Source organism: Lolium rigidum, chromosome 3, assembly GCF_022539505.1.
Source record: "Lolium rigidum isolate FL_2022 chromosome 3, APGP_CSIRO_Lrig_0.1, whole genome shotgun sequence".
Classification (NCBI taxonomy): Eukaryota; Viridiplantae; Streptophyta; class Magnoliopsida; order Poales; family Poaceae; genus Lolium; species Lolium rigidum.
The window spans coordinates 310,434,010-310,447,073 of record NC_061510.1 but is presented as its reverse complement, the minus strand read 5'-3'; the positions used below and the strand labels follow the sequence as shown (position 1 = coordinate 310,447,073).

General features: G+C 42.9%; 2 protein-coding genes across 2 annotated transcripts in view; one reads left to right on the top strand and one right to left on the bottom strand.

Annotated features, from left to right (window-relative positions):
* The window catches only part of LOC124696847 (putative disease resistance protein RGA4), a 1,282-nt gene extending 625 nt beyond the window's left edge, over positions 1 to 657 (top strand). The window contains exon 2 of the mRNA XM_047229509.1: positions 601 to 657. Coding sequence (XP_047085465.1) covers positions 601 to 657 — 57 coding nt within the window. The remainder of the gene's footprint in view (positions 1 to 600) is intronic.
* Positions 658 to 2,695: 2,038 nt separating this feature from the next.
* Positions 2,696 to 9,031, bottom strand: LOC124696846 (putative disease resistance protein RGA1). Its single transcript, XM_047229506.1, has 5 exons — positions 8,915 to 9,031; positions 8,408 to 8,743; positions 7,039 to 8,151; positions 3,407 to 5,275; positions 2,696 to 2,836 (listed from the first exon to the last, which is right to left on the bottom strand). Exons 2-5 carry the CDS (start codon positions 8,687 to 8,689, stop codon positions 2,696 to 2,698), a joined length of 3,405 nt encoding a protein of 1,134 aa, XP_047085462.1. The 5' UTR covers positions 8,690 to 8,743; positions 8,915 to 9,031.
* Between the last annotated feature and the right edge of the window lie 4,033 nt (positions 9,032 to 13,064).

Below are 13,064 nucleotides of genomic sequence, written 5' to 3'. Positions count from 1 at the left end.
GCAGCACACTAGCCTTCTGTAGAAACCTGTGGTAATTTGTTCTGGATACAAATTCAGAGATATTTCTTGCAAAAGATAAGCAAATAGAGATCTTTCAATGACTACACATTCCCAGTGCTAATATGTCTAATAGAGTTATGTATTAATTGTTACTGCAAATAAACCTACAATTTTAGCACACAATAAAAACACAATTGCGCCAAATTGCTAAAATAATTTGTCCTTTCGTACTAAGAAAAATATTCCCTCTGTCCTGAATTAGATGTCACAGATTTGTCTAGACTCGCATGTATCTCTATACTAAAATGCCTTTAGATACATGCATATCTAGACAAATCTGCGACAAGTAATTCGGGACAGAGGAGACTAGGCAATGATTTTTATATCATCGGACATAAAATTCGAAGCATCCAGTATGTATGGATGCTTCGAATTTTATGTCCTGCTTCCATGTGCAATGATTTTTGTTCCTTAACCTGCATCAAAACTATCTGAGCAAAACATACTGGTTTATACAAACATCACCTTATTTTTGGTGCTTCTGCTATTCTGTATGATTTTCATGTTTAACCTACCTGAATTGTGAACCTTATTTTGCAGGTAACTGAAGCGGGAGTTGTGGTCCTTCGCAACAAGGATAAAGCTCTTTTGAGATGAACCTATTTTCAGCATTTTTAGGCAAATGTACTGGCTTGAGTTCCTGTTTTCAGCATTTTACAAGTTATAAGAAACTCCCCACTCCTAGTGCTAGTTGTTGCGTCACAAACGGGCATTCTACCCGATTTTTATATAAATAACGTCCTGTTAATCAGCACATGTCATTTCAGTCTGGTATAAAAACAGTGCGTGAACACTGACCAAGTTTCATTGGATCATTTTCATGTGCGAAAAGTGTGTTCACTTTTTTTATATCATCAGAGTCATGTTTTTTTTTCCGCACATGAGTGCACATTCTGAGTGAATTTGTTACCGAGAGTCCAGTTAAATTGATGGAATCTTTGCTGTGATCTGTGAGTATTATTGTAAATGATGATCTGCCAAAAAAGATAGTAAATACTGTGGATGGTAAAGTTAGAATTGTGCTATTGATTCAATGCCTTCATTTCCTTATTGATTCATAGGGACTGTCTCATCGTGTGACGACGATTATCTTTTTCCCTGCTACTTCATCTTTCTCCCTTGTGAAATACTGGAAAGGCTAAACTGTACAAACAAGGCAATGGACAACTCAAATGCAACGGATTCAGCATAACCTTGTTCATGTGCTGCTGGATCACTGTTACATAGATAGAGTGAACTTAGCATACATAGAGTGAACTTAGCATACAGTAGAGGTGCCAGATAGTTCGTGCAACGTAGTCTTGGATAAGTTCGTAGCACAAGGTGCAGAGTGTCCGCTGACCTGCGTGCACCTCCATCAGCTCGAAGAAGCAGATGTCGTGGGTGAGGAGGTCGTTGTCACAGCCACGCCAACAAAACCCCCGGTGGCTATCTCCGCTCTGGTAGCTGACGTTGTGTGCTGCAAAGAAGCGCTGCTAACCATATTGTCAAGTGTTGTGAGCCAGCACAGAAACTAGGTTGTGTGATGGAAGAAGTTAAATTGTGAGATGATTATTTGGAGGATTTGGTTTGTCCGTAATGAAATCACACATGACAAACCGCTGCCGGCGATTGAGGGATCGAGGAGATTCTTGTGTAGCTATGTCACATCTCTTAACAACGCCATACAGCTACCAACAGAGGACATCTTAAAAGGCAAGCAGCATGTCCATGTGGAAGTAGTGTCGGTGGAGAACTCTGCGCCAAGTGAAAAACTATGGATCAGATAACCTGAAGGTTCAGTCAAACTTAATGTGGATGGCTCGTTTTTTCCACAAGATGGGGGGGCAGGAGCTAGGATGATTCTTAGAAGGAACGACGGCTCAATGGTGTGGTTCAGCACCGGAAGCGGAGCTTCAAGCTTTCATGGAAGGGGTAAGGATGGCTTGCGAGTGGTGCCAGAATCCAATACGTATTGAAACGGATAGCGCCGAGATTATCAGGATGCTGGAAAGTAAGAAGCGAGATATTTCTGAGCTAGGAAATCTTATTGCTGAAGCTAAATTTTTATTGGGCTCCGATCGCATCGCTGGTATTTCCAAAGTACCACGTTCTCAGAATAAGGCTAGTCATGAATTGGCAAGGTTTGGTAGTTTAAACAGCCATACCGCTGCATGGTTAGGGTCTGGGCCAGAAACTATTCTGGATGCCCTCTTAAGGGATTGTAATGACACTATGATTTAATTAATACAATTCCTTACCCCCGCAAAAAAAAATTGTCAGTCCCAACACTAATCGCACCGAAGAATTGTGTTCGTCTTTCCTGGATCTACACAGAAGAATTGTAGATGCCAGCAAATTGAAAACTCCTTTTAGCATCTCTGCTACGAAAGAGAGCATAGCATGTGAGCAGAGCAGATCTGAAAGCAAGACAACGTTGAATGTACTAGCTGCTGCTGTTTCGTCGCAGTTGCACCAAGCAGTGTTATTTGACTCACGGTCTCCGCCATGTAAAAGCAAGCCATATTACATGTGTCGGCACTAATGCTGAGCGCCTGAGCCCGTCAGCAATTGATGCCTTTCACCAGGAACCATGGACAGAGCACTACCACTACACCATATACAACTACAGTACGGTACTTGTGTAAGCCGGGCATCATATTCTGTAGCCGCGCCCACCAAATCGAACGTCCTCATCTTGGCCATCCCTCTTCTTCATAGTTTCAGATTCTGAGAGTGGCGAAACAGAGGAGACACTCAGCACTGAACCCACACCTTGAAAAGCCAAGTTAGATGCCTGCGCAGGAAGTGCCAGTATGGATTTCATTTCAACAATGACAATAACAAAACAACAGCAGAGTGGTGAAACAGAGGAGAGACAACAGCAACAAAGTGACGAAATAGAATTAAGGAGGACAAAGAGCGACAACTATAACTCTAAAACAATCAGCGTTGTTCTTCTTCACGAGAGACAACAAGTATTCATAGAATCAGTAACTACCTGGGCCGTTGGAGCTCTCAGCGTGGTATTATCCAATATATGAGATTTTGCGCTGTCGCTTTCTTCTTTCCTGCATGGCTGCCTTCTCTTCATTCGCAGCAAGGGCCACACAAGGGTACATCAACCGCAGCCCATCCCCAGCAGGAGATATTAGAGCTAATCACATATAATCTTATAAAATAAAATACAAAATGAAGGAAGTCAGTATAATTATTAGCTAGAAATCGAGTTCATAATTTCCGTTTGGGCAATAGAGAAGAATTACGAAAACGATGGACATGTAAAATATAACACTTCTTGAGAAAAAGCTCGTTCTGAGCAATAAATATATGATAAACAGCCTGGCAGGGCAGTGGGCACGGGTACCTTTTGTTCTATGTGAGCAAGCTTCCTCCGGTTCTCCTCTGCATCACACCACAACGTTAACTCAGGGTTGCAGGTGCTTATTTCCAATTTTTGGAGGTTTGTGAGCTGTTGTATGCTGTCTGGCAGAGTCGTGATGGCACTGCAGCCACACATTTCAAGTTTCCTGAGCGACACGAGTTCTCCTATCCATTCTGGCAGCTGTCTCAACCTAGGACAGCCGGACAGTGTTAATGATTGTAGCTTTGTGAGTTGCCTCATGTTATTGGGCAATTCCTCTAGCTTCGCGTGGTCCCATACTTCCAGTACCTGAAGGGAATGGAGGGCCCCGCATATATCTGGAGAGATCGTCAAATTGATGTTACTGCATTCAACAAGGAGCACATTATCGCTTTTCTTTATAGAACAAGATGCTGCTCTTGGAAGGTGTGGTCTTATCCTCAACTTGGGGCAATTTTCTATCTCCACTTTTTCAAGCTCATTCACACTGTCCTCACCACTCAAGTATGATGTGTCCCATTCTTCCAGGTTTTTCATTCTGACGAGCCTAATCTCTCGGAGGTTTGGTAGTTGGCAAAGGGGCGGTACACTCTTGCAGTTTGGCAAATCATTCATCGTCAGCTCGACAAGATTAGGGAGATGGTTGCTCATACTCATTAGCCAGTGTGGAAAGCCAACACTGCAGTAGCCCTTTATTTTAAACCTCTGCAAAGTGGTTGGTGGCACTAGCTCCGTCAGCAACTTCATGTCATCCACGGATCTATTTTCACCCTTGGTCCACGATAAAGTCAATCCTAGTATGGTCTGTTTCTCCCTGAGATTTATACTGTGTGCCTCTTCTGGGGACTTCACATTTTCAAGCTGCGAGATTTCCAGCTCAACATGTATTGCATGCTTAAGCAAATAGATGTTACTGCAACTGTCACCTGCGCGCACATAAAAGAACAGAAACCTCAAAGCTGAGTCGATAAAATGAATTTTATCGACACACTCTGGAAGCCTAATAATTTGGGGGCACTCATCGAGCACCAGCTTGCTCAGGTGGCTTGCACTATCTGGTATTATAAGAGGATAATCATTCCCAGACAAATCCAGCTGCTCCATATTGGGAAGGGTGCATATACGGTCAATGAAACTCTCAGTTTGATCCCTTGAGTCGTCAAAGATATATTGCAAGCACCCTGATAGATTTAAGTACCGGAGATCAGTGAGATTGACGATGGCATCTGGCAGCCCTCTAACATTTGTGCATTCTGATAAGCCCAAATGTTGCAGTTTGGTTAGGCCACGCAAAGCTTTGGGTATTCCTGAAACACCACTGCAACTAGACAAATCTAGATATACCAATGCTCTGATCTTCCTGAATGACAATGGGAGTTTTTTTAGGTTCCAACAACCTGACAAGTCAAGATGTATCAGACCTTTCATTTCACCAATCGACTCTGGCAATACTTTGAGATAATGGGAAGAAATTCTGAGATAATTCAACTTTGAGAGCATACCGATACCCCTGGGATTAATTCGAGCATGGATACTTGAAACGCTAAGATACCTCAACTGCTTCAGTTGGCCAATAGAAGCTGTCAAATCATGCGCCCAGTCTATGCTTAAATCTAAGACACGGACATGCTTAGTTGGCGAAAATGCATCACCGTTCGGAACTTTGTGTGCTAAATGCAGCGCTCTTATTTTTGCAGGTGAATTTGTGGATGAATTTAAGGGCATCCAACAATCTGTCAGGTATGCATAACGGCAGTTGGGGCCATCCAAGTTATATTCGTCAGCCATGACCGATCTTGCGAGGTCATGCACCAGGTCATGCATAATGAACCATGTAGCCCTATTTGTTTGTTTAAAAAATCGGGCGCCAATCTGCAGGAATAACAAACAATAGTGTAAGACTTACAGGTTTTCCCGTGTTAGCAACTGGAAGTAATAAAATAAGTGAATTGCTAACTGGATATTATTTTTCGTCTACAATTCAAAGTTTATAACTCTGTTAAGTTTTCAATTCAATTTATTGCATTTTTTCAGTTTTTCCTACGTCCACAGTTTCTTTTGTAATCTCCAACTATTTTCTTCTTCTAATCATTGCCATTTTCATCTAATGCCCTTCCACAATATAAAAGAAATGGCAAATAACAAGTAAAATTAAAGGCAGGAACACTAATTTCTTACATGCATTTTGTACAAACTTGAACATTGCAGTAAAATACTGACTTGGGAGTTCATTCTTAAATTGTTGATATTCTCGACAATTAAAATAAGGAAATAGTCTACACAGAACTGTAAGACCTGGTCTCTACACTACCAGCATATTGCCATTAAAATATGGAATACAGTGACGAACAGTTGTATACGGGTAGAGGGTCCATAACCAATTGATTATGAGGTGCAGCAAATTAACGAGACCGGGTAAAAAATTCTTTCTCTCTCCATAAGATATTGAAAACTTTAAAAGTGGCTCAACACAGCAGCTTGCAGCGATTCACAATTGAGAACACATTTAAGTTGTTAAAAACCATTATCATACACTTAATGTAAGGATTCGATATTAGCAAAACAACCGTGATGAAACAGATACCTCAGGTATACAAAACTAAAAAACACTATGGGGAAAATGAGTTGGAATCGCGGAGCCTGAGTCAGAGTCAACGAGACTCTTGACTACTATCATATTGCAATTGAAATATGGGAGAAGTCTATAGAACTGTAACATCTAGTCTCTAAACTACTATCATATTGCAATTAAAATATGGAATACATTGAAGAACAGTGGTATACGGGTAGTAGGCTCCATCAACAATCGATGATGAGGTGCAGCAAATTAATGAGACCGAGTAAAAAATTATGTCTCTCCATCAGATATTTAAAAATTTGAAAGTGGCTCAAGACAGAAGCTTATTCAAATGATCAAATTGCATATAGATAGCAAAAATATGTTGTAGCAATTCGAATTTGTTCGAGTTTCCAACAAGACTATAACTACCGGAGACATAGATGTAGCAACATGGAGACAAATCAAAGCCACTATTCCCATTGTTTTGCAGCAATTCACAGGTAAGATCATATTTAAGTTGTTAAAAAACCATTAACAACATACACTTAATGTAAGGATTCGAGATTAACAAAAGAACCGCGATGAAACAGATTCGACTACCTCAGGTATACGAAATTCAAAAGCACGAACTGTTCCTCGAGAAAAAAAATAACAAACTAATTATAACCGAAACTCTGCATGGGGAAGATGAGTTGGAATCGCAGAGCTGGAGTCAGAGTCAACGAGGCTCTACAATATTTGCATCATGCAATATTTATCCTATGAGTAAAAAAATAATGATATGCAAAGTCAATAAATACAAACCTCAAGTAATCAAAGAGCAAATGTCAAGTGTTTAGTATTTCGCATTTACATTTTAAAATATTTATAGTCTCTTCATAGAAACATGATCAACGATTGCAATGACACATGTACATTTTTAAATACCTGTCATGTGAAAACGGAGATAGTAAAGTGGTTACTCCAGCATAATGCACGGAAAGGTTTTGCAGAAAAATACTCTCAGTATCTATAAAAAATAATTATTTGAATAAAATAAGACGACAGTTAGTTGTGTAGGTATTGTGTAACTCACATTTGAATGTAGAAGAAATGACATCTCCAGAAGCTTTGTAATATAACTCTCACCGAGCTGCCAGGCAGAGAATGTACTAGATGGCTCCATGAATCCAAGAGCAATCCATTGATGAATTAGATGATCACTAATCATTTTGTGGCCTTTTGGAAAGATTGCACAATAAGCAAAGCATAACTTCAAGTTTGGAGGCATGAAGTTGTAGCTTAACAACAAGGATGCAAGCACTTCATGTGTAGACGATGTTTCTTTTGACGCAGAAAGATTCCAGATATGGTTGGATCTGATGGAATCCCATACATCATATGTCTCGGATTTCAGCATGTGTCCAAGTGATTGAGCGGCTAAAGCCACACCTCCGCACTTTTTTGCAATTTCCTTCCCAATAGGCTCCAAGCGCGCTTTGTCCTGCCTTGTTTCATACATACTTTTCACTTTTAGTATATCCCAGCACATTTGATCTGACAAGGGAGGTAATTCGAATGGATCAACAGTGCCAATTTCTTTTGCAATGCGTTTTTCGCGTGTGGTAACCACAACCAGCACCTTGCTCGCCTCACCCTGCTTCAGCATAGCCTTCAATTCTTGTAGCCGAGAAGGATCCCTCTCCCACAGGTCATCCAAAATGATCAGTATCCTCTTACCAGTAAAGAGCTCTTGGAGACGAGTATGAATACTATGCAAATCATCAGGTATCGGGCTCCCCGGTGATAGTTGTGATATTATGGTGTTGCCAATCTTTTTCAGGTCAAATTTCTGGGACACAAAGACCCACACCCGAGAGTATTGTTTGAACTCAGAATCACTGAAAACTAATCTCGCCAAGGTGGTTTTTCCAATGCCTCCAATGCCACATATGGGAAGGATGGTGGTCCCTTGAGTGGTGTTTCCAGATAAACAAGCCAAGATTTCCAGTTTTTCATCAGTCCTTCCAACGATTTCTGCTTCCTCCACATTCCCTGCTGTCTCCCGGATATCAGGAACTTGCTTCTCCTCGCAGCGAGTTTCTGGTAGAACACGATAATTGTTGCGGTCATCTGCTATCTTTTGTAGGCGCTTTTGCATCTTCTTCATCTTACGTGGCATCTTAATCATATTCATCGTAGCTGCCCACTGCAACCGGCACAATTTTATTTGTAAGCACCATGGAACTGTCACTATAAAAAAGTTTTCAGATCTAGTTCATTATGTAAATCAATTCAGTTCCGCCAGTTCATATCTTAGAAAAGAGAAACCCAGTTCATTGTTTGTTTCCGTTATCTAGTAGTAGTATAATGGAGTCAAAACAGGTTGAACAAAAACAAATCTTGGGCAACAGCAGCATTCAGATCGAGTTTGATGGCAACGAAATGGTTAGAGTATTTCGTACCAGGTCGGTGTCAGCTTCGAAGTCATCAAGCATGTCGGAGATGTCGTACATGGCGTCCTTGAGCCGCTTCAACCAGAGAAGAGCCGAGTTATCCGTGACCGACCGCGTCTCGGCGTCGCTGAGCACGGCCTCCACCGACTCCAGCGTCATCTTCATCTTCTCGAGATCCTTCTTCATGTTCCAGTGCTGCTTGATCTCGCCTCCGATGGCGGAACCAATCTGTTTAATCACCACCTTGATGACGGCAGAGGCGACCATACCCCCGACTGCCACCATCGCCATGGCTCGTGTCCGTGGACTTGTTATATATTGATTGAAGCTCCAGCCCCTATTAATCTACCATGATTACGCACCAAAGCATCAGAACTGTGCCACGATGAATCGATACCACAAGCTTCCAAATATCAATGTCAAGTAAACATTCTTTGCAAATTTGGGCAGAACTGCAGAGCAACCGGAGCCGCGCGCTTCAGCGCTTGCAAAGAAGGTAGATAGTAAGATGTATACCTGTAGCCGGGTACTCCCCAGACCCGGGCGGGCTGATGCCGGCGGCGGCGGGATCCGGTGTGGCGGAGGCGAGATTCAGATGGCAAGCGCGTGAAGACTCAGAGAGTAAAGTGTCTGCTTAGGTGAGGGCAGATGCGAAGGGACCCTGCCGTGAGCTTTGACGCTTTTCATCACACGGTTTCGTCAGCTTTCATCACACGGTTTCGTCGATGATGATTGTTTAGTTGGTTGATTGAGGACTAGTACCTTTCCTTTTCATCACACGGTTTCATCAGCTGGTCGGGTGCTTCGTTTTCGATGATTGTTCGTTGATTAGTCGTCGGTCATTGCTGCCGTGTCTGATGGGTGGCACATGTGTTGGATTTGCTCAACTCTTGTCGCTGTTACGCCAAGCCTGCTTACATTCGTGGCGCACCAATGTTCGCTCCCTTATCTGTACTTACTAGTTACTAGTAGTAAGCACGTTCCATATAATTGTATGTTGCTTATAAAAAAAATACGTGTACCAACCGATATGGACTTATTTCAGCTTAAACTAAACTGATGAATCATTATCAATTTCGCTGTCAAAAAAACCTATGCACAAATATTTATTTTATCCTGCTGTAATGGAACGATAGAAATTGCATCAAATAAGAAATGCAAATCCATCCATTCATCGCATACTGGGAAGGGTTTCTCTTGATTGGAACCTACAATCACTGAATTACAGGTTATCTTTACTATTATATTGGAGTTGGGGATGGTGTGCTTGACTTTGACATCAAACGTTGAGAAAATCTCAACCGTTGATCTCCTAAAAACGCCCATCAAACATTGTTCCCGTCGCTCGGAAAAAATAGAAACATATTTATTGCGTATCAATCCGAGTTACCACACAATAAGGAAACATATAAGTCCGACATCAATCTCGTCCAGCATCAAAAAGGGAAAGAATCACGCCCAATTCGCTTTCGTACGTCATCAAAAATGTTTGATGTCAAAGATCAGGATCATCCGCGCCGTCCGATTATTTCTCTCAAGATCTAAGGCACCTACACATCGTCCAATTGCTTTTGTTGTACGCGTGTTTCGTTCAACCCAGCCAACGCTAGACAAAGCAAAATCAGAATGAAATCCCTGCCTTCCTATTAGAGTCCCGATCTAAAATAAACTGGGTCACAATTCCGGCAAAAACAGAATGAAATCCACTGCCTTCCTATTAAGTCTTGATCTAAACATACTAGGACACCATTCCAGGATGTAGAATGTGAGACTGATGCGTTTTCCTTGATTCCTTGATTCCGGGATGAAATCCCGGCGTTCTATCAAATGCTCCCATTATTACCAATCTCTCCTTAATTTCTTGCGTTTTCCAGGAACAATGCGAGGCGATGCGTCTGCTACATTAGCGCGTCTCGTCCGTGGCCTCCGTGGGGTACCATGCTTCCTGGATCGTCATCTTCGTCCTCCAGCACCGACGATACGCCAGCCATGGTCCCCGCCGCGCTCCAGCACCTGCCCCTTCATCGACGGCCTAGGCACAAAGCCTGATCTGCCGCAAGGCCCTCCTCTCCTTCTTCGTGTGCCCTGGCGGCGGCCATGCAGGCCACGCGGTCGAGGTGAGCAAGCACTCTTGTGGTGATGACGTGAGTTAATAACTTAATATTACCATTCTTCACGATTGTAGGTCCTGATTACGGATCATGTGGTGCGCCCAATTTTCAATCTTGTTTCATGTTGCTACTAAATTTTTATTCAAGGTGTCATATGGTCCTGAATCTCTTGATCTCTGTCGTATGATGCAATTTTTAGGATTTCTTGCACAGTCTGAACTATGAAGGACGAGGTCAGTGGCGGATCTAGCAAATTTTCTTAGGGTGGGGAAACAAAGATAATCATATGTATTTATGAGCTAGGTGTGTGAAAAAAATCTTTTTTCTCACTGAAAAATGTGCTACAATGAAATGCTAGGGTGGGGCGTGCCCCACTTAACACGTCGCTGGCTCCGCCACCACGAGGTGGGAGATGACTATGGTCGTGAGTTGTCCGACCGTCTCTTGGTAAAGCCTCTTTTGATGTACTTGAATGTATTTCATTTTATTCATGATCCGTGCCATAGCCCGAGATTGCCGGCGGCTGGTGGCTAAATCAGGCCTCCCCTCTCGCTTCCATCTTCTCTCTCGCCCTCTATCTCCCAAATTTTTGGTTGCACGATGAGCAGAATGGCGACCTTAGTCTGCTCTTTTGAAAGATTAACGTACCTAGATATGGATGTGGATGATAAAGTTGGATTTACCAACAAATAAATTATCCACGTGCTAAGTGTTTCCGGTATATGAAATTAATCCCTTTTAGCATTACTTTTACTACTGATCTATCTTGCGGTAATTATGGTGGTGATACTTTTCGTGGTTCATATAATTTGGGTATCACCAACATTTAGATGAATGGTCTTAATATTTTTGTTTTAATTTCATCGGTTATGAAAGAAGTATGCGAGATTGATGATCCATCAGTTAATCGGATTTTATTGGACTCATCCCAATGATCAAGGCAAAAAAAAAAGGATGTGATATTTCCGTGTATTTATTTGCTATGATTTTACAAAGGTGGTTGCGTCAGGGGTCGGGTGCCTGACACTACTAGGAAAAGGCCTATAGATGGAAATGGTAGTACCGGCGCACCAGCAAACTGATGGCGTGTATTTCACACGTTCGTTGGGCAACCCCAAGAGGAAGGTATGATGAGCACAGCAGCAAGTTTTCCCTCAGAAAGAAACCAAGGTTTATCGAACCAGGAGGAGCCAAGAAGCACGTTGAAGGTTGATGGCGGCGAGATGTAGTGCGGCGTAACACCGGAGATTCCGGCGCCAACGTGGAACACTGCACAACACAACCAAGCTACTTTGCCCCAACGAAACGGTGAGGTTGTCAATCTCACCAGACTTGCTTGTAACAAAGGATTAACCGTATTGTGTGGAATATGATTGTTTGCGGAGAAAACGGTAGAACAAGTATTGCGATGGGTTGTATTTCGAGTAAAGAGAATTGGACCGGGGTCCACGAGTTCACTAGAGGTGTCTCTCCCATAAGACGAACGGCATGTTGGGTGAACAAATTACGGTTGGGCAATTGACAAATAAAGAGAGCATGACAATGCACATACATATCATGATGAGTATAGTGAGATTTAATTGGGCATTACGACAAAGTACATAGACCGCCATCCAAGCTGCATCTATGCCTAAAAAGTCCACCTTCGAGGTTATCATCCGAACCCCCTCCGGTATTAAGTTGCAAAGCAACGGAGACAATTGCATTAAGTATGGTGCGTAATGTAATCAACAACTACATCCTTAGACATAGCATCAATGTTTTATCCCTAGTGGCAACGGCACAACACAACCTTAGAACTTTACGTCGCTTTGTCCCAGGTGTCAATGCGGGCATGAACCCACTATCGAGCATAAGTACTCCCTCTTGGAGTTAAAAGCATCTACTTGGCAGAGCATCTACTAATAACGGAGAGCATGCAAGATCATAAACAACACATAAGCATAACTTTGATAATCAACATAACAAGTATTCTCTATTCATCGGATCCCAACAAACGCAACATATAGAATTACATATAGATGATCTTGATCATGATAGGCAGCTCACAAGATCCGACAATGATAGCACAATGGGGAGAAGACAACCATCTAGCTACTGCTATGGACCCATAGTCCAGGGGTAGACTACTCACTCATCACTCCGGAGCGACCATGGCGGTGTAGAGTCCTCCGGGAGATGATTCCCCTCTCCGGCGGGGGTGCGGGAGGCGATCTCGAGGATCCCCGAGATGGGATCGGCGGCGACGGCGTCTCGGTAATGTTTTCCGTATCGTGGCTCTCGATGCTGGGGGTTTCGTCACGGAGGCTATTTGTAGGCGGAAGGGCAGGTCAAGAGGCGGCACGGGGGCCCACACCACGAGGCGGCGCGGCCAAGGGGGGCGCGCCGCCCTAGGGTTTGGCGCCCCGTGGCCCTCTTCGTCTCTCCTTCGGACTTACGGAAGCTTCGTGAGAAAATAGGCCTCCGGGCTTTTATTTCGTCCAATTACGAGAATATTTCTTTACTAGGATTTACGAAACCAAAAAACGAGAAAACGACAGCTGGCACTTCGGCAT

What these genes read in the sequence shown, in the direction of transcription:
- LOC124696846 (XM_047229506.1), bottom strand. Translation starts at nt 8,689, where the DNA reads ATGGCGATGGTGGCAGTCGGGGGTATGGTCGCCTCTGCCGTCATCAAG. An exon ending in CATTTCTTCTACATTCAAAT is followed by an intron (nt 5,276 to 7,038) that starts GTGAGTTACACA and finishes TTATTCCTGCAG; the next exon opens with ATTGGCGCCCGATTTTTTAA. An exon ending in TTGCTCACATAGAACAAAAG is followed by an intron (nt 2,837 to 3,406) that starts GTACCCGTGCCC and finishes CTTCCTGCGCAG; the next exon opens with GCATCTAACTTGGCTTTTCA.